We start from the raw sequence: 19,292 nt of genomic DNA, 5'->3' as shown, positions 1-19,292 counted from the left end.
AATTCAAGAACAATCAGAAGGAAGACAGGCAGTCCTTAAGAAAGAAGTATGAAGTAAAAAAAGTTTACCAACCTGAAGATCCTGCATGACCAGTCATAGATGATTATACATAAATATATGGGATTAGAGGGATCACTGGTCTGATCTGTTACGGCAGTTTGTTCCTACTGCACAAAAACATGGCTAATCTTGAGAAAACAAGACTGAAGGGAGACCTGATAGTAGTCTTCAAATATGTAGAGTTGTTACAAAGAGGATGGTGATCAGTTGTTCTCCATGTCCACTAAAAGTATGTCAAGAAGCGATGGGTTTAATCTGCAACAAGGGAGATCTAGGTTAATATTAGGAAAGACTGTCTAAAAAGGTAATGAAAGACTGAAATAGACTTCCAAGGGAGGCAGTGAAATCCCCATCACTGGAAGTTAAGACAGGTTGGACAAACACCTGTCAAGGGTGATCTAGGCTTAGTTGGTCCTGTAATAGCACAGGGAGCTGGAGTTGGTAACTTGAAGTCCTTGCCAGCCCTATATTTCTGTGATTCTGTGCAGTGTGCACTCCTAACAAATGGGTACTTCTGTGACCTCAGCATAGTAACTATTTTGTAAACTACTGATAAGCTTTGAAAACTCTGATAGTATGTCTTATGCAGTTCCTAAACGTCTCTTTTAATGTACATATTTGGTGTACGTAATTTCTGTATATAAAATCTAACACTTTTTTTTTTCTCTCTAAGGCTTTCTGAGGTCTGAGAACATGGCAGACATTGACAAGTAAGTATACTCTTTTGGACATTTTACTTTGACTAAAAATGTGTATGAATTGATTAATCCTATATTTTAAATTGCTGTGATTTTCTAAATAACTTTTTCTCTAAGGTGTATATATTAGGTTGGTGTAAAATGAGCAAATATCTAAATAGATTCATGTTTTGTTTTATTACATGCTCATTTGGGACTGTAACTGCAGTAGCTATTAAGGAAAATGTAAACTAGCAATGTTCTATTAACTACAAAATAAAATTCAACTAATGTACTAAATTACTAAAACTAGCAGCATTGAACAGTCATGTTAAACATTACTTTTCTTTCCCCTGTCTTTTTGTCAGTAGTGCTAAGCCAAAATGTAGGGCTCTGTCAGTCTGCTTCCTCCAAACATATTGTCAGTTACTAAACATACTTCAAAAGTGATATTGTAGTTTTAAAGTTTTGCAAAATCTTACTTTAAACAGGATACGGGTGAAACTTATGGCTTGTGTTTAAAACAGTTTCTGTGATCTAATAGTGCTGTAGAGTTAGTCTCGTTTTACAGAGGGAGAAGTGTTGGGCCAGAGGTAGAGGTTTAAATGATTTGACTAAGTTCACAGAGGGCATTTCTCCCCAGGATAGGATTGGAACTCTGATTCTCCATTCCTAGTCTTGTATGTAAACCACTAAATTATTTGCTCATTAGGATAGTAAAAGTGAAATTGTTGGTGTGGAAAGTTTCCAATTTGAATTTTACTATTTTGGTCAAATTTGCTGGTGGAAAGAAGTTGTAAACGTTTTTTAAAAAAAAAAAAAAACCCAACCACAAAACAGAATACATCAGCTTAGTTGTTACACTGGGAACTAATACAATATCTGTAACTTCAGCTTTTTCAGGACAAGTTGTATTAGTAAACAAGTCCTTTAGCTTAAAAGGAAAAAACAAACAAACCTCAACTCTTGAATTGAATGTTTCTACTAGCAAAGAACAGGCTGAACTTGACCAACAGGATATGGAAGATGTTGAAGAAGTGGAAGAAGAAGAAACTGGCGAGGATGCCAACAGTAAAGGTAACACTGTAACATACTTAAATCAAAAGAAATTCTAAAGGGATTTCACGCCTCAATTTAAACTGAATGCAAATGATAAAATGATTTTTTAATGCTTTTTAAATTCTGAAACCAGAAAGGTATTACTCAAAGGGATTTTTAATGATCATTCACTTCATGCTTGTGTTTGCTCTCATTCTTTTTTTAATCACAAACAGCAGCAGTTCACAAAACATTACCCATGTGAACCACAGTCATTGACCAGTCAGTTTTTCTGTCAGTACTCTCAAATGAACTTTACTGCTCGCTTGTCTTAATTTCACAGACAAACATTCAACTTCAAAACAATTCAGTCACGATTAGTAGAAATCTACATATACCTAAAATTGGTCCAAAAAAATATACCCATTTATATCTAGTTAGTAGTACATTTTGCATGACACAGTCCAGGTGGAAAAAGTTGGTCCTGCTCATGTAATGTAGTTTGGTTTGCAGGGTGAAAATGGAATTTGAAGAGAGCAAAGAGGTAAAAATATAAACAAATGGCAAGAAATGCTTTTAGTGTATTAGCAGTATGAAGCCTGCAGTAGAATTGCTGGATTTGCTGAAGATAACAAATTAAAGTAACTGGTTGATAAATAGCAACAAGTTCCCTTTAATCCGATGGTATAACACCTAAAGAATTCCCAAAGAACTTGAGTGAAATAGTTTAATGGCTAACAAAAGCATACAATCAAGTTAAAATCCGCGTTTATAGCTGAAGACTGGGGTAGCATGTTACCTACCTGTAAAAAGGCACTAAGGGAAGTTCAGTACTAGGCAAACTTGGCTGAAATAAATAAAAATAGAGTTCTAAAATACCCATATCATAGGGACTGACCAGCAGAACTTAATAGAATAAAATTATGCTTTTCTAATCCTATTGGCCTTTAGCATGTAAACAAAGTAGCGAGTGTAAAAAAGACCCGTTTGACATAATTTATTTGGAATTTCAAGAGCCTGTTTGAAAGTTCTTCACTGAATACTATTAAGGAAACCTGGTAGTCTTGGATGAGAGTTGGAAGTTCTCTCAGGGATTAAAAACTTTTAAGGGTAGGAATAAATGGTCACTTTTTCGACATGGTAAAAGATTGACAGTTGAGTGCCCTAAAATGCTGTACTAGAACTGGTGTTTAATATATTGTGATAAAATTGCAGATGTTTCAGTTGCATGTTTTAAGTATAGAGAAGATGGAAGAACTAGAAAGATCTAAGAAAGCTGTCTGAACAGTTCAATGGCAAACAAGTTGTCATTGACAAATGCAGGGTAATCCCCTTTGGAAAAGTAACTTGAACTACTTCATGTTACTGGCATCTAAATTGCAATCACTCAAGAAAGAGACTGGACTGCTGTTGTGCACAGCTCTCTGAAAACCTCTGCTCAATGTGTAAATGCAGTCAAAACAGTGAACAATTTTAGAATGTATTAAGTATTGGACAGAAAATAATATGCAATTTTATGCAAAGATGGTACAACCTCATCTGAAGTAGTGTGTTCACTTCTGGGAGAGATTAAAAAGATCGAGACTTTGTTTAATTTAGTGCACAAAAATAGGAGGGGTTTAGAAGTATGTGTATGTATACACACATCTTAACCTCTGAAAATGCGAGAACAAGGATGTTCAGTGAAAGGTAACTTAAAAAAAAAAAAGCTGATAAAAGGGAAACTCTTATGCATTTTGGAATAATAAACGTGTGGAATTCATTGCCACAGGATATTGAGGCCAAGAGCTTGGTAAGAATTAAAAGATGAATATTAATATGGATAATGAGAACAGTTACAATTACATTAGAGAACACATTTTATAGGCTATAAACTTCCCTGATTCAAGGTATGATGGAGGTTAGGAAGCAGCTTCTCCACTGGCAAAGTTACTTTTATTTTATTTTTTTAAATGATGGGATTTCTTGCACCTACCTCTGAAGAATCTGGTACTGACCAGTCATAGATGATTATACATAAATATATGGGATTAGAGGGATCGCTGGTCTGATCTGTTACGGCAGTTTGTTCCTACTGCACATTAAATATTTCTGCTTAATAAGTCACTTATGCCTTAATTTCACTAGTATTTTTTGGTGAAATCTTGTATAAATTAGAGACTTGTAGGGCAGTTACTGAATCCAATTCGAGTTTTGACAGTTCAGAAATTGTTGTTTTTGGAAGAATATTGACTTATTGCACAGTCCCTGCCTGGGCCCAAAGCAAAAAGTACAAATCTCAGTATCTTGCATTTCTTTATACCTATCTCATAGAACTGGAAGGGACCCTGAAAGGTCATCGAGTCCAGCTCCTTCACTAGCAGGACCAAGTACTGATTTTGCCCCAGATCCCTAAGTGACCCCCTCAAGGATTGAACTCACAACCCTGGGTTTAGCAGGCCAATGCTCACCACTCAGCTATCCCTCCCCCAATAATATATGTAGATATACCTATCAATATGAAGATATACATACCTGTCTTTGCATCATTTAGTTTGAAATGTTGAACAAAAGTGCTTTATTTTTTTTAAGACAGCATTTTTGGTGACCTGTTGTAAACCTGTGTTTTCAGCAAGAACTTCTATTCTAATGACTGGATCAACTTTTCATAAAATAAGAATCTCAAAGCTTTGTCTGTCTTTTTTTTAGAATGGTCAACTTTTAGATTTTCCAGATACTCAGCTGTCTTTCAAAATGATCAGAATAAGATGGATCTTCACTAACATTTTTAATAGGATATTTAAGGCACAGTGTCAGTGGGAAAATGGAAGTGTGAAATGCTCCTATTTGTGCTGCATTTCCTTTTGAAAGGGTTCAGATATCAAGGATTGTCAACCTGGCATCTTTCCCTAGTACTAAAATAAGTTTCTTTCCAGGTTGTCTACAAGATTAGCATAATGCATTTGCAAAACCTCTCCTCTTCTTGGTTTTACTTAGCTCGGCAGCTGACTGTGCAGATGATGCAAAATCCTCAGATTCTTGCAGCCCTTCAGGAAAGACTTGATGGTCTGGTAGGAACATCTACAGGATATATAGAAAGGTACAGCTTGTTCTCATTCAGTAGTTAAGTATCTGTTTTTATAATCTTGTTTTCTGTGGAAGAGTTCACACCACTCAGTCTCTTCGCTTTCAGACAAATAGTATTAATACATCCTAAACTACCCGCTGGGGCCAAATATATCTGAGAACCTAACATTTTGAAGAGAGCAGGAACTGAGTTCTCATATGGTTTTTGTTTTTGTTTTTTAATTTGAGGAAGGGAAGGTGGGAAGCTTGGTAAAGAGCTTAAAGTAGGGCTGACATGTTAAAGTGACTTGCAGAGGTACATTTAAGTTTTACTTAAGTTGAAGTTTAACTGTTTGAGGTTGCTTTCATAGTCTTGTAGTATTTATTACTGAAAGAATTGGAGCTATTTTTTTTTAAAAGCGTGGATCCGTTTCTGTAATATGGGTGCTGAGTTATTTGTTTCCTGATATCCTTGTTATAGTATGGTCAGAAAAACGTGTAGAATGATTAAATAGCATAAAACTTCAGTAATGCAGCATTAAGATTGCCCAGTTGATAGCTCATGCACTTCCAGAATGCAGAGTTCAGGAAAATTCAAATGGCAGAATACCTTAACTCCATTTTCTGGCTAATGCTTGCACATCCTTAACTCTGCCACCAGGAACTGGCAGTAGCCCCTGGGAATTATCTGCATGGACTACAGCTGCATTCACTGTTGAGTGTAGCTGTATTGAATGGTGGAGGAATAAGTTGGAGCAGCTTAGGAGAGCTGTAGTTGTGATAAGAAGAGAACTGGGTCTGTCCCCCTTCTCCTCCTCCTCCTCCTCCTCCCCTTCCCTTCCCCCCAACATATGTTGTCAAAAGAAAGATACACATGTACCTTGAGGTTCTACTCTGCATCACTTTAATACAGAATTTGGTAGGTTGTGTGAGTAGCAGGGCTCTAGGGTCGTCTTGCCATGGGTGCTCTCATGAGATGGGATATGAGAGCAGCTGGTGGATATAATGATGGGTCTGAGGAAGTACAGGTTTGGGTGGTATATGCAAGTGTCAGTGGGTTGTGGAAGGGTATGAAGTGGTTGTTAAAGCATGCATTCTGTCTGGGGAGTAGTCTGTGTTGGAGTGTCGGGCAAGGGCAAGTAGCACCTATTCATTACCTGCACTTTGCCTTGTCACTGTGTGTGTTATGGGCATTATGGGGCACTGCTCCAGTCATGTCAGTAGGTGTTCCCTTCCCTCCCTCACACCCACCCCCAACCCAATGTGGGAGTGTTTCTGATATGGGCAGAGTTAAAGTTGCATTGTTGTTTACCTTACTCTGATTCTTGTTTTTCAGTTGAGTTTCTCTGAATTTTTTCTAGAAGGGCATGAGCTACCACCAGGCAACCTGAATTCTGGGTTAATTATGGGGTTTTTGCTACTTAATATCCAATTTTTTTTTAATTTTTATTTTTCTACCAACAAACATTTCTTTGTTTAAAAGGAGTTAGTGGTCCTTGGGGCAGTTGTTTTACCTAGTTTGCAGCTGATAAGGTACTGTAGGTATGTAATCAAAAGGCCTAGCTTTATATAGTGCTTTTCATCAGTATCTCCATTTTTTACAGATAGGAAACTGAGGTACAGAGGTGAAATGACTTGCCCCCAGTCACCGAGTAGGCCAGTGACAAAGCTAGGAGTAGTCGCAGTCAGTATTTTTACTAGGCCAAATGGCTATGATGTGGTTTGCTCATTGTTCCTCCCCCCTCCATTATATCTTGTGGGATAATAGTAGTGCATTGAAATGTTTGCAGTGTGTAGTTGCGAACAGGGCCAGGTGTGGGAAATCTCATCCATGGTCTATGTCCCAAAACCTTGACAGTCTTATTGGTTGTTACAGTAACTTAGGGCAAGTCAACAATTATAATGCTGCAACAGCATACAGTTGATGTAGCTTTAATTAAGATGCTCCAACTACTCCTGAGGGCAGTCTGTGCTAAAAAATTAACTTCTGCACCCAATATTTTAAAATTCTGCAAGTTTTATTTGTCAATAAATAAATGCAGTGGCTCCAGCACAGCAGTGGGGAGCACAGGCCACTGGCTGCATGAAGGTGGGAGATCATTTAACTCAATGGTGTGGCTGCACCTGATCCTGACACAGCACAAGGTCTGGGCCTGCCTCAGAAACACCCTGGGACCCTACCCATCTGCACCAGGTGTGGGGCAGGCAGGCTCAACCAGGCAGGATCCAAGTGTGGAGGGGCGCTGTGTGGGGGGGGTTGGGGAGAGGGGAATCCAGGTGTGATCTGAGAGGATTCTGTGTGGGACAGTCTGGATGCAGGGAGCTCACTTGGGGGGTCTAGGTGTGGGGGGATCTGGATGCACAGAGGCTTATTGGCGTTCCAGGTGCAGGGGCGATGGGACTCTGTAGGGGCTTCCAGGTGACGGTGTTTGGGGCTCAGCAGGGGGGTCTGGGTGGTGGGGGAAGGTCTGGATGCAGCTAGTTGGGGGTCAGTGGTATGGGGGTCTGGATGTGAGGGCTCAGTGCAGGGGGGCATCAAGATACGGGTTTGAATAAAGGGAGCTCAGTGCGGGGGCTCTGGGTGCAGGGATGGGGGTCCAGAGACAGGGGTTGAGGTTCAGTGGGGTGGGGTTTGGGTATGGAGGGCCGCATGAGGCTTGGCAAGGGTGTCTGGGTATGGGATGTTTAGATCCACAGATTGGGTGGATGGGGGAGCAGCTCCCCATACAGTGACCCCTCCCCCTACAACTGAGGACCGATGGGGGTAGGAAGAAGGGGAGGATGCTGAGCTTCCTGCAGCTGGGGGAGGTCTGACATAGCCCCAGCCACTCCTTGCAGGGGAAGAGTAAGTCCTGTCCTCTCCTGCCTCCAGCCCTGATGGGACTTGCAGCTGATACTGGCTCGGGGATGGAGCCACTGGCTGGGATGTCCTCAGCTCTGTGGTGATTTACCTCTCTGCCGGCTGCTTTAGGTGCCTGAAATGATGTACCTGCACTACTAGGAGTGGCGCGTGACTGCTTTTGCAGCTTCCCTTTGCTTCCCTGCAGAAAAATGACTGACAGGGAAGTAATCTGCGAGGGACATGAATTCTGCGCACATGCAGTGTGGTGTAGAATTTGCCCAGGAGTATAAACTGACAAGAGAGCGCATGCTCTCCTGTCTATGTAGTTAGCTACCACCTCTCGGGGAGGTGGATTTTATCGGTGGGAGAAGTTCTTCCCATAACGTAGAGCTGTCTACGCAGGGGCTTTCGATGGTATAATTATGTTGCTATGGGGTTTGAATTTTTCTCATCCCTCAGCGACATAGTTATGCTAATGTAGGTCTGTTGTGTTGAGCAAAGACTGGTATGTCTGTATTCTCCAGCTCCCCCTCTCCTTCCCATCCCAAACCCTGACTGACAGATATTAGCAGTATGCCTCCCAAACCTTTCCAGATGTCTGCCTGAGGTGAGACTCAAGCTGCCACTGGTTGGTGGGTCTTGTTTAAAGGACTACTGTTTATCCCCTTCTGCTGTCCAGCTGGTATGAAACTTAAGGCTAAAAATCCTGTTAACTCCTCTGTCCAGGTATGCTCCTTATAATCTATCAGGAATGAGAATAAGCAGGTGAGGCTTACAACAAGCCTAATGGGAGAAGCAAAGTCTTTTTCAAATAATGTTTTAATTTGATTTCCTCCAAAGGGCTGATGCGTGCCGTGGACCACCCCAAATGATTATTTTTTGTAAAAAGGCTACAAATTAGCTTTTTGTTTAAGAGCTTGCCAGAAATGGGAATACCTTGTCCACGGGGAACTTCAAAAATCCCCTCTATTCAAAACAGGGAAAAACAATTTTGAAACTTTCTGCAAAGAACAAGAATTTCAAAATTCTGTTGTGAAAAAGTGGGAACATTGTTTCAACCTTTTCAGAATGTTTGAGGCTATAGGCAGCTCTGGGCTTCTGGGAGCCCCAACTCTGAGGCAGCCTATCTGGAAGTCCAGGCTGCTGAGGAGCTGAGCAGAAAAGCAAGCTTCCATTGCAAGTTCTGTTGAAATTCAGTTGAAATCAATACATTCCTATGGAATGTTTAGGTTTTGACAAATTGGCATTTTCAGATGGAAGAGCATTCTATTTGGCCAAGTCTAGGTATTACTAGTTCTGTTGCAACCAGTCAGTTGCTCCTCCGTCCATGTTTATACTAATTCCAATGAAGCTTGGCTCCACAAGCTGATTTAAAATTTTTCTGTAGGTCAGACAAACCTGAGGAGACTTGCCCTGCTTCTCCTTTGACCCATACATTCATTACATTCTCTTGCATTCAGAGGACCAAGTGCTAGCTGGGTGTCATCTTGTATCTGTTTGTTCTTTCAGCTTTGATTCTTTTGGACCTGTTGCCTCTCTTTGGAGCTATTGCATAATTCTTTTATAAAACTGCTTATAGGTGACACTTCCTGTGTGAAAAGACAAGGCATATGAAGATAATGGATATATAAATCTCAGTTGAAGTTGGAAATTAATTGGCACTAGCAGTTCTGCATTTTACTTTTATATTCAATATGATTTATACTAAGGAACTCAGATGTTCCTGTAAAAGGGGTTAACCTGCATTAAATTACTCTGGCTTGAATTTGCATTGTGTCCAATATTAGCCTGACAGCCTCTGATGCAGAGAAACAGATGTGTGTATTTGTTTCTTGATGCTTATAATGTACAGTTGCTAGGACCTGTCCAGTGTCCTTAGACTCTTGCAAAATGTTACTCTAGTCAGTGACATCAAATGAGTGCTTATCATATGCTGTCTCAACAAAAGTCTTTCTAACATTTTTCTATTAACATCTTTAGACAACTAACCTTTTTGATTTTTTTTCACTGTACCATTCCTTCAAGTTAAAATTGCAGTGGAGTATTAATGATAAATTTGACCTTAAATTTCAGAACATCTCTTTTAGAGCATATGAAAGGAATATAACTGAATGTAAATGTCATATTGGGTGGCTAAGAACTTTTCTGAACCTTCATGAATAAGTTTGTTTGGTATTGCATATTGCAGACCTCTACTTCAGCAAAAGCTTGATGCTGAATTATTGGTGACCTATGGGAAACTCACTTGTTTGATGTTAACAGACATCTTAGTAGTCGGGGTGGTACATTCTTGTCAACCCTAAGAATGATGGTGAGGAAGGGTGGCAATATTACATTTTAAAACTAAGCTAGTGTTGCAATAGTCTCGGAACCTGTAAGTAATACAATATGAGTAGAGCAGTGCTAGATACTTAAGTTGTCAAACTACTTAATTTAGTCACATCCAGTGCTTAACAGAGCCTTCAGTTGTCTCTCCCTTCTTAAAGCTGAAGGTGAGAAGAAGAATAAAAGCTGTCTGGTTATAGTCTGTTCTGATCAATATGGCGTACTTCTTTAATAAAGTAGGCAAATGCTAATGCACTCAATCTTTTCTAGTTCCTAACTTTAGCTACACACTCCTTTTGGGTAGACAGTCTTCCAAATTTTCTCTTCGTGAAAGTGCATAAAATATTTTTAAAATATCCAATCATGAAATCACTATTTTGTCACTGATAGGACAGCAATGGAAGGGTTTTAACTTTTTGCTTTGTCCTGTGTTGAGTAATTAATACTCTTTTTCCCCGGGGTTCTCAACCTTTTTCTCACTGAGGCCCCACTCAACATGCTATAAAATGCCAGGGCCCAGCAGGAGTTATGTGGAGAGGGAAGCTCCAGACCAGGGAAGTCCTTAGGCATAAGTGTAGTTTTACTTCTATTTGGAGGGACAAGAGCTGGTGTTGTACCAATATAACCAGCAGGATCTTATTAAGAGGGATAAGGCAAAGATGCCACATTTATTGTAAATACCATAACAAAACAAAAGACAATGATTTCCTACTTGTTTCCATTACTACTTATTCCTTATACACACACACACACACACATATTCATCCACACAATCATTCATTCAGGTTCTGTATAGATGTTATAGTTACCAGCCTAGATGTTGCTCATGCCAAGTTACTGGCCAGGTACCTTGGTCATGAGGATGGAGCCGAGTCTGTGTCAGATGCATCTGATGCTCCTGGAGGTTGGTATCAGAACCATAGACTCAAAGTCCTCAGTCTTTAGAGTCCAGTTTTATAGGGATTTTTCCCTATGTTAGTTGATAGGAGTTGCCTCATTCTGCTGTTGCTAAATCAATCAGCAGATGGCTGGCTCCATTCTGTCAGATGCTTGTTTTTCCTTCCTTTGAGGTGTGGTGGGTCATCTGGTTGATCCCACTTGACACCTTCTTCAGCCAACACTGAATTCTTCAGACTGGTAACTCCCTAACCATTCAGTCACATACATTCTCTATCTTAATCACATCTATTTCACTGTTTTGGCTTACTTAGAGTTAATTAATGTTTAACAAGTTTTATACAAAGTATTTCTTTGAGCAGGCTTCACACAGACACAGCTGGTGGCTTGCAGGTTAGAATCACAAATTTACTTTTAACATAAACCTTTAGTTATGAGGCATCAATTAACAATAAGTCATTTTTCATATAAACCATGTCTAATATAAACCTTCTTTAATATCCCTACATAATCCCCCTTTTGACACTACGATATACATATATTCGTTAGTGTCACTTTCTATGTAACCTGTTTAAAAGAAGGTACTGTGAGGCAACATGGGTTTGTGATTCCAATCTATTGTACATTCTTTTTATCCAAAAGCACATGCTAAACATTTTAATAATACAAATACAATTTAATACTAAGACAACTATTAAGGGATGTAGCATTACTGATAGGATGCCAGTAGTGGTTGGGGACCATCCAAAGAATATATTATACCAGTAATAAGTTATTTGTTTAGTAAAAACAGTACTGATATTGCATTTACATTTATCTACTGGGGGCTGCTAACACTCTGCCCCTTGATCTATGATTATTACAGTCGTTGTTGTCATGGTAGGGCACAGGTGATCTGTTGTAAACAAACCAAACAATTATAACCAGGTGAATATAACTAAAACCATTACAATTGACTAAACACCAGATATAACCTAAACATAAATCCAAACAATTATAGTTATTATAATTGGGAATACAATAAAACCATAACCATTACAATAATTGGGTACATAGACACATAAGATGAGGCCCAAGTTTGATGCTGCAATAGCCATCAAACAATAAAAGTTACTGAGGTCAGGACCTCCTTAAGCACACACAAGAAATAAGATTTTGTAGGAGGACCACAGTTGTCATGCAAGATTAAGCTGATTTGGACTTAAACTAACATTTATTTGCTAAAATGTTGCAGAATTCCCTATTTTTAACAGTTGTACTTAAGAGGTTTTTGGGGACCTGAAAGATGAGGCTCTGCAATTATGGGCCAAGGTCTTACAGGTTATGGGGGCCCAAGAACTACCCTTTAGGACTTGGGGAAGTAGAACCAGAGTGCATAGAGAAAAGTGTGGAATTAACAATACAAGCAAACGTAACTAACAATACAAATGTATTAATAAAACCTAACAAAAAATAAACCTGATGCACTGGGGACCAAAGTGGTTTGGACACAAGTGGTGACTGATAAGTTGGATGGACATGGGGGAAGTAGAGAGGAAAAGACATTTGCTCTGTCTAGTGTAGTATTTTTTTTTTTTGGACCCAATGCTAGCACAGGACACCACTAGAGACAGACACAGAACATGCAACAGAGAACATGCAACACAGAACACTGAACACAGACTTTGTCGCGACACTATAACCATGGTATTTTATAACTCTTCAGCTGGTACCAGCTCTCCTGATGTTTTGGTTTTAGAGCCTGAAAGATAAAAGCTTAAAAATAAATTAGCACAGTGCTTCCACATGGCAGACCCTGCTTAGTCTCTGCCACAGTGTGTTTGGTACTTGGGGCTGCACAAATGCTAATTAAGTGGTGCAAAAAAAATAAATAGATTTCATTTTAAAATCCCCAGCCACTTTGCCATGGCCTGGAGGTCTGAGGCAGAAGCAGGCACTGTTGTTACTGTTGCAATGGCATTCTGCCCCTGGGAGGAGGAATCTACCCAAATATTCCCCTTCCCACTCTCCAGAGGGGTCCCAAAAACCTGACCCTTCTGGGGTCTCAAATGTTCCTTCTTCTGATGTTACTGCTGTTGTAGGATTTGAGAGTGCTGTTTTAACTCTCTGTACCCAACCTTAAGGGCATCTAACTGGGTTTGAGTACTACATACATTTTTATTTCTCTGCTTTTGCAGCAGAGGCTTGTAAATCTTAATGCAGTTTTTTTTTTTTTTACATTTTCCCAACAGTTGTGAACAACAACCAACCACAACAACAACAAAAACCAAACTGATAAATATTAAGCACTATAACCCTTAATTCCTAAAAGAGCAGCTTACAATGGTTGTTTCACATATTTTCTTCCCATGTTTTTCGGGGGTCCCAAGCCTCTTTTTCCCAATGTGCCATTACTTTCCAATTTTCTACCCCTTTTTCCAATTGGGATAGTTTTTCTTTTAGAGGTATTTTCTCCTCTTTACAGGCTGCTAGGTGGAGGTAGCTGTCATTACAAGCCTTCCACAGCAGCCAGATCCCTGCAGCATCTCTTTTTACTGCATTTAGGGGTTTGCATATGAGGATATATTGGGCCAATCTATCCTCTAGGTCCAAAATGGTGCAGATATCTGCAAGGGCTTGTTCAGTCCAAGGACTGTGCCCATATCTTTGGAGAATTTGCTGAAAAGGCGTTATCTCTTTAATAAAAGGTGAGGTAGAAGCTACTTTTGACTTCATTTCTTCCTCTGGGACTGTTTTCCCTTGCCTTTTCTTAAACATTTTAAATTTTGTTCAGCGAGCAGCACTGTCTGGTCCCTGGGACCCTCTTGTTGCTCCTGATATATATATATATATATATATATTTCTTTTTCTGCTACCTTCACGGAGGCCAACAGATTTAGTTAACAATTTTCCTACTACCCACCCGGGGGCCAGCAGTTTTTGTTAATAATTTTACTTTTCCTACTACCCACCCGGGGGCCAGCAGTTTTTGTTAACAATTTTACTTTTCCTACTACCCACCCGGGGGCCAGCAGGTTTTGTTAACAATTTTACTTTTCCTACTACCCACCCGGGGGCCAGCAGGTTGTTAACAATTTTACTTTTCCTACTACCCACCCGGGGGCCAGCAGGTTTTGTTAACAATCTTTTCCTACTACCCACACGGGGGCCAGCAGGTTTTGTCAATAATTTTATGAGCTCTTTATTTTCCTGCTACCCACACGGGGGCCAGCAGTTTTGGTTAACCAAGAATAGAACCGTGCTCTGTAGAGCTGGTTGTGTGCACACAGAATGGTTTACAATAAGTGAGGCAAAAATACCAATAATCCCCCTTTCGCTATTCTCCACCAAAATGTTGTACCAATATAACCAGCAGGATCTTATTAAGAGGGATAAGGCAAAGATGCCACATTTATTGTAAATACCATAACAAAACAAAAGACAATGATTTCCTACTTGTTTCCATTACTACTTATTCCTTATACACACACACACACACATATTCATCCACACAATCATTCATTCAGGTTCTGTATAGATGTTATAGTTACCAGCCTAGATGTTGCTCATGCCAAGTTACTGGCCAGGTACCTTGGTCATGAGGATGGAGCCGAGTCTGTGTCAGATGCATCTGATGCTCCTGGAGGTTGGTATCAGAACCATAGACTCAAAGTCCTCAGTCTTTAGAGTCCAGTTTTATAGGGATTTTTCCCTATGTTAGTTGATAGGAGTTGCCTCATTCTGCTGTTGCTAAATCAATCAGCAGATGGCTGGCTCCATTCTGTCAGATGCTTGTTTTTCCTTCCTTTGAGGTGTGGTGGGTCATCTGGTTGATCCCACTTGACACCTTCTTCAGCCAACACTGAATTCTTCAGACTGGTAACTCCCTAACCATTCAGTCACATACATTCTCTATCTTAATCACATCTATTTCACTGTTTTGGCTTACTTAGAGTTAATTAATGTTTAACAAGTTTTATACAAAGTATTTCTTTGAGCAGGCTTCACACAGACACAGCTGGTGGCTTGCAGGTTAGAATCACAAATTTACTTTTAACATAAACCTTTAGTTATGAGGCATCAATTAACAATAAGTCATTTTTCATATAAACCATGTCTAATATAAACCTTCTTTAATATCCCTACATAATAGGGGGATTATGTAGGGATATTAAAGAAGGTTTATATTAGACATGGTTTATATGAAAAATGACTTATTGTTAATTGATGCCTCATAACTAAAGGTTTATGTTAAAAGTAAATTTGTGATTCTAACCTGCAAGCCACCAGCTGTGTCTGTGTGAAGCCTGCTCAAAGAAATACTTTGTATAAAACTTGTTAAACATTAATTAACTCTAAGTAAGCCAAAACAGTGAAATAGATGTGATTAAGATAGAGAATGTATGTGACTGAATGGTTAGGGAGTTACCAGTCTGAAGAATTCAGTGTTGGCTGAAGAAGGTGTCAAGTGGGATCAACCAGATGACCCACCACACCTCAAAGGAAGGAAAAACAAGCATCTGACAGAATGGAGCCAGCCATCTGCTGATTGATTTAGCAACAGCAGAATGAGGCAACTCCTATCAACTAACATAGGGAAAAATCCCTATAAAACTGGACTCTAAAGACTGAGGACTTTGAGTCTATGGTTCTGATACCAACCTCCAGGAGCATCAGATGCATCTGACACAGACTCGGCTCCATCCTCATGACCAAGGTACCTGGCCAGTAACTTGGCATGAGCAACATCTAGGCTGGTAACTATAACATCTATACAGAACCTGAATGAATGATTGTGTGGATGAATATGTGTGTGTGTGTGTGTGTGTGTATAAGGAATAAGTAGTAATGGAAACAAGTAGGAAATCATTGTCTTTTGTTTTGTTATGGTATTTACAATAAATGTGGCATCTTTGCCTTATCCCTCTTAATAAGATCCTGCTGGTTATATTGGTACAACACTGGCAGGGCTCGAGTCTGGACCCCGCTGTGCGGAGCTCACCCCCTGACTCACTTGGGAGGCTACCCAGCCTGTCTGGGCTGTGGGGGTGGATGCAAGCAAAAAAATAACTCAAAGGGGGAACTCAGATCAAAATTTTTGAAAACTGCTCAGGGTGCAGGGAGGGGGTAGCCAGGGTCTGTGTGCAGGCATGGGGGTAGCTCAGGGTGCTACCCAGTTTGGATAACCATACACTGAGTAAATGGCAGTATTTAAGTTTGTGCTCTTAGACATGTAAATATCACTGTGTATAATTCTTACAAATTGAGCACCATCCTTGAGAATATACCCCATTGTTCTCCGATTCAAGTAATGTACATTTTTTTTCATGAAGTTTGCATAAAATACTTGAGTTCAGATCCTCGGTTGTGGCATGGCCACTTTGTGCTCCACTGCCATTGGGACATAGACATGAAGCCAGTGTAAGTGGCCCCAGGAAGATCACTGCAGCATAATAGGATCCTGTGGTATATAGGCTCTGACACCCTGCATTCTTATGTCGGTTTAGAGGGCAAAGCTGGGACTGCCATACATTCTGCTGATCAGCCCCTGGGCAGCCAATTGCGGCTAGCCAGTGTAATTTAGAGAGCTTGCTGTAGCCTAATGCTGGGTGACTGGGCCAGTGTACCTCCAGTCCAGGACGGGAGAAACTTGGAGGCCAGCTTTGCAACCCATCTCACCAACAAGCTGGACTTGATCCACCTCAGCTATAGCCGGGCCTTAATGTTTTAATGTTGCATCATCATTGGAGCCCAGATGTAAGGAGAGCACCCACTTGATTATACATAAAGCGAAGAGCTCAAGGGGTTGCAACTAATTAGTGTATTTTATAATCAGTGTCACTTCAACACTTTTCCAACATGTTTACTTAATACATTAGTCTGTCTAGGAAAAATCTTTTTAATTCATGGGAATATTTAATATGTTCTGAAATGTTGCACCAGCCTCTTGGCTCTCAACTGCCTAATATATAGATGTAAATCCTGACATTACTTGATTTTTTTCTCTAATGAAATAGGAAAAAAAGTAACTTGTCGTCTTGATGTGTTGGCCCATCTTTGCAGGGATAAAAAACACTATCCTGACAATCATTTACTTTAAATTCAGTTAATACTCTACTATTTAGAGAGCAGCCTAACATTATTGCTTAGGATCTTTAAGCAAACCTTATGTAATAAAACTTAACGTTTGTCTCGGTTCTTTGGAATGCTTTGCCCCTAGCCTTAATGAAACCTCAGATTAGTTTACGCGTTTGCATTAATGCCGAATCAGCATGAAATAGTGAGTTATGTTCTCAGTTGTTCTGTCAAAAGCTTAAGTATGAAAAGTATTGTAACGTAGCATAACACAAAACCAATCTGTACTGTGGAAGGTGGCTATGGGGTGGGCAGGGAGTGATTGAGAAGGGGGTCAGTGTGTTTTATGGAACACTTCTGTTAATAATCATAATACTGTAACTGAAACTTTCAGCTTGCCTAAGGTAGTTAAGAGACGGGTGAATGCGCTCAAGAACCTTCAAGTTAAGTGTGCACAGATAGAAGCAAAGTTCTACGAGGAAGTTCATGAGCTGGAAAGAAAGTATGCTGCTCTCTATCAACCTTTGTTTGATAAGGTAACAACTGTGTGCTAATTTGACTTTATTTTTAAGATCTAGTTAAGTAAAATCCCAACAGAAAAGATTATAATGGGAATAAACATCAGTGGTGCATATCTGTAGCTGTATGGTGTTACAGTCCCATGTGGGGCCAGATGTGAACCCCTCAGTCCCATGGGTGAATTGAGTCCAATAGGACCACCCATGAGAGTAACCAGTGTGATTTAAGGGTCTCAAGGCCTGGGTGGTTATCTTGGAGGGGCATAAGAGTAAAGTGTAATGTTACTGTTGAGTGGCAGATGAGGTCAAGAAGCAAATGGAATGCATTCCCCAAAGGGAGAGCTTGGATTACAGTAACTTTACTAATTGCAAAAACATACAACAGTAAACCTGAAAGACTTCATGGTTTTATTTTCCAGCGAAGTGAAATCATCAATGCAATTTATGAACCTACAGAGGAAGAATGTGAATGGAAAGCAGATGCTGAAGAAGAAATTTCAGTGAGTATCTCCACTATATCTGAAGAGAATAATTGATGGCATATTTCAAGCTTTAACACACTAAGCAAGACCCAATACTGTAGCAAAATTTAAAATGCCAGCAGTGAAATTCTCATAATAGCTTTTTGTAACTCTATAAAGTAGCTGTGAATCTTGATTTTTTCATTATGGGCACACTGTCTTTATCATAAAATCATGTGCTTTAACTGAATATCTGGTACTTGTGATAGAATCATAGAATATCAGGGTTGGAAGGGACCTCAGAGGGTTGTCTAGTCCAACCCCCTGCTAAAACTCTTGTTAAATTTTAGAAAGTTTAACATTTTTATTTTATCAAGGAGGAAATGAAAGAGAAGGCCAAGCTTGAAGAGGAAAAAAAAGATGAAGAAAAAGAAGACCCTAAAGGAATTCCTGAGTTTTGGCTGACCGTATTTAAGAATGTTGACTTGCTTAGTGATATGGTTCAGGTAGGTGATGACTTAAAGTTAAATATAGTCATAAGTTATAAAATTTGTACTAGTGTGCTCCTAGAAGTTGTGGAAATAGTGATATGATTTGGCTGTTTTGGTATTTCTTCTGGTAGAATCAAAATGGCTTGTATCCCATTTCAAAGTGCTTTGTCAATGGAATGATATGTCAGGCTGAACAGGCGTGGGAGCATGGTACATCTTATTCTTTAGTTGCCAGTTGCATTCCTTACACAGGTCTTCACATATTCAGTGATGAATTGCATATCAAGTTATGAGAAATTGCCTTTCATGATTGAATAAGATTGAGGATGCTTATATAATTGAAATTTTTTACTGTGCCTATTTATTACTTTACTATTGCCCTCTGCTGGTCAAATAATTGTGTAAAATAGTTTCAAATGCCCATTGCAGGTTCTTAGCTACTGTGAAACAAATACTAAATATATTTGTGCCCCTTACACCCCAGTGCATTTTTTTATTTTGTAAATAGCTTAACTCAAATGCTGTTCATATGAAAAATGCTATGCATTGATTTAAAATCATTTTATTTAAAGGAACATGATGAACCTATCCTGAAACACTTAAAAGATATTAAAGTGAAGTTCTCAGAAGCCGGTCAGCCTATGGTAAGCTTAACATCTTAGACAAACTATGTATTTCTGCATTTGACTCTGGGGACATGGTGGTGGTTTTTGCCTGCCAAATATTTGATGGTGCCTTTTGGATTCTGAAGAATTTTTAGTTTGTTCATAGTGAGAAATGGCACTAGCGTACTGTTAATACAGTTGTATATAAAATGACCACATATCTCTTGTATTATGACAGTTTAATCAATGAGGTACAAAACCTAGCTTTAGTGAGTATTT

The 19,292-nt window shown here is 39.5% G+C and overlaps 1 protein-coding gene across 3 annotated transcripts in view; it reads left to right on the top strand.

Annotated features, from left to right (window-relative positions):
- NAP1L1 (nucleosome assembly protein 1 like 1) overlaps positions 1-19,292 on the top strand; it is a 61,357-nt gene that overhangs the window by 23,965 nt on the left and 18,100 nt on the right. For 2 of the 3 annotated variants that reach the window (XM_044979350.1, XM_044979368.1), the window contains exons 2-8: positions 734-770; positions 1,726-1,814; positions 4,752-4,854; positions 17,333-17,474; positions 17,876-17,956; positions 18,295-18,423; positions 18,981-19,052. In XM_044979350.1, coding sequence (XP_044835285.1) covers positions 754-770; positions 1,726-1,814; positions 4,752-4,854; positions 17,333-17,474; positions 17,876-17,956; positions 18,295-18,423; positions 18,981-19,052 — 633 coding nt within the window. In that variant the 5' untranslated portion in view covers positions 734-753. The remainder of the gene's footprint in view (positions 1-733; positions 771-1,725; positions 1,815-4,751; positions 4,855-17,332; positions 17,475-17,875; positions 17,957-18,294; positions 18,424-18,980; positions 19,053-19,292) is intronic. The other variant, XM_044979357.1, reaches the window with a different exon arrangement.

The sequence above is a fragment of the Mauremys mutica genome, chromosome 1, assembly GCF_020497125.1.
Source record: "Mauremys mutica isolate MM-2020 ecotype Southern chromosome 1, ASM2049712v1, whole genome shotgun sequence".
NCBI lineage: Eukaryota > Metazoa > Chordata > Testudines > Geoemydidae > Mauremys > Mauremys mutica.
Note: the sequence above shows the minus strand (reverse complement) of the source record. Positions and strands in the feature narration are given on the sequence as shown.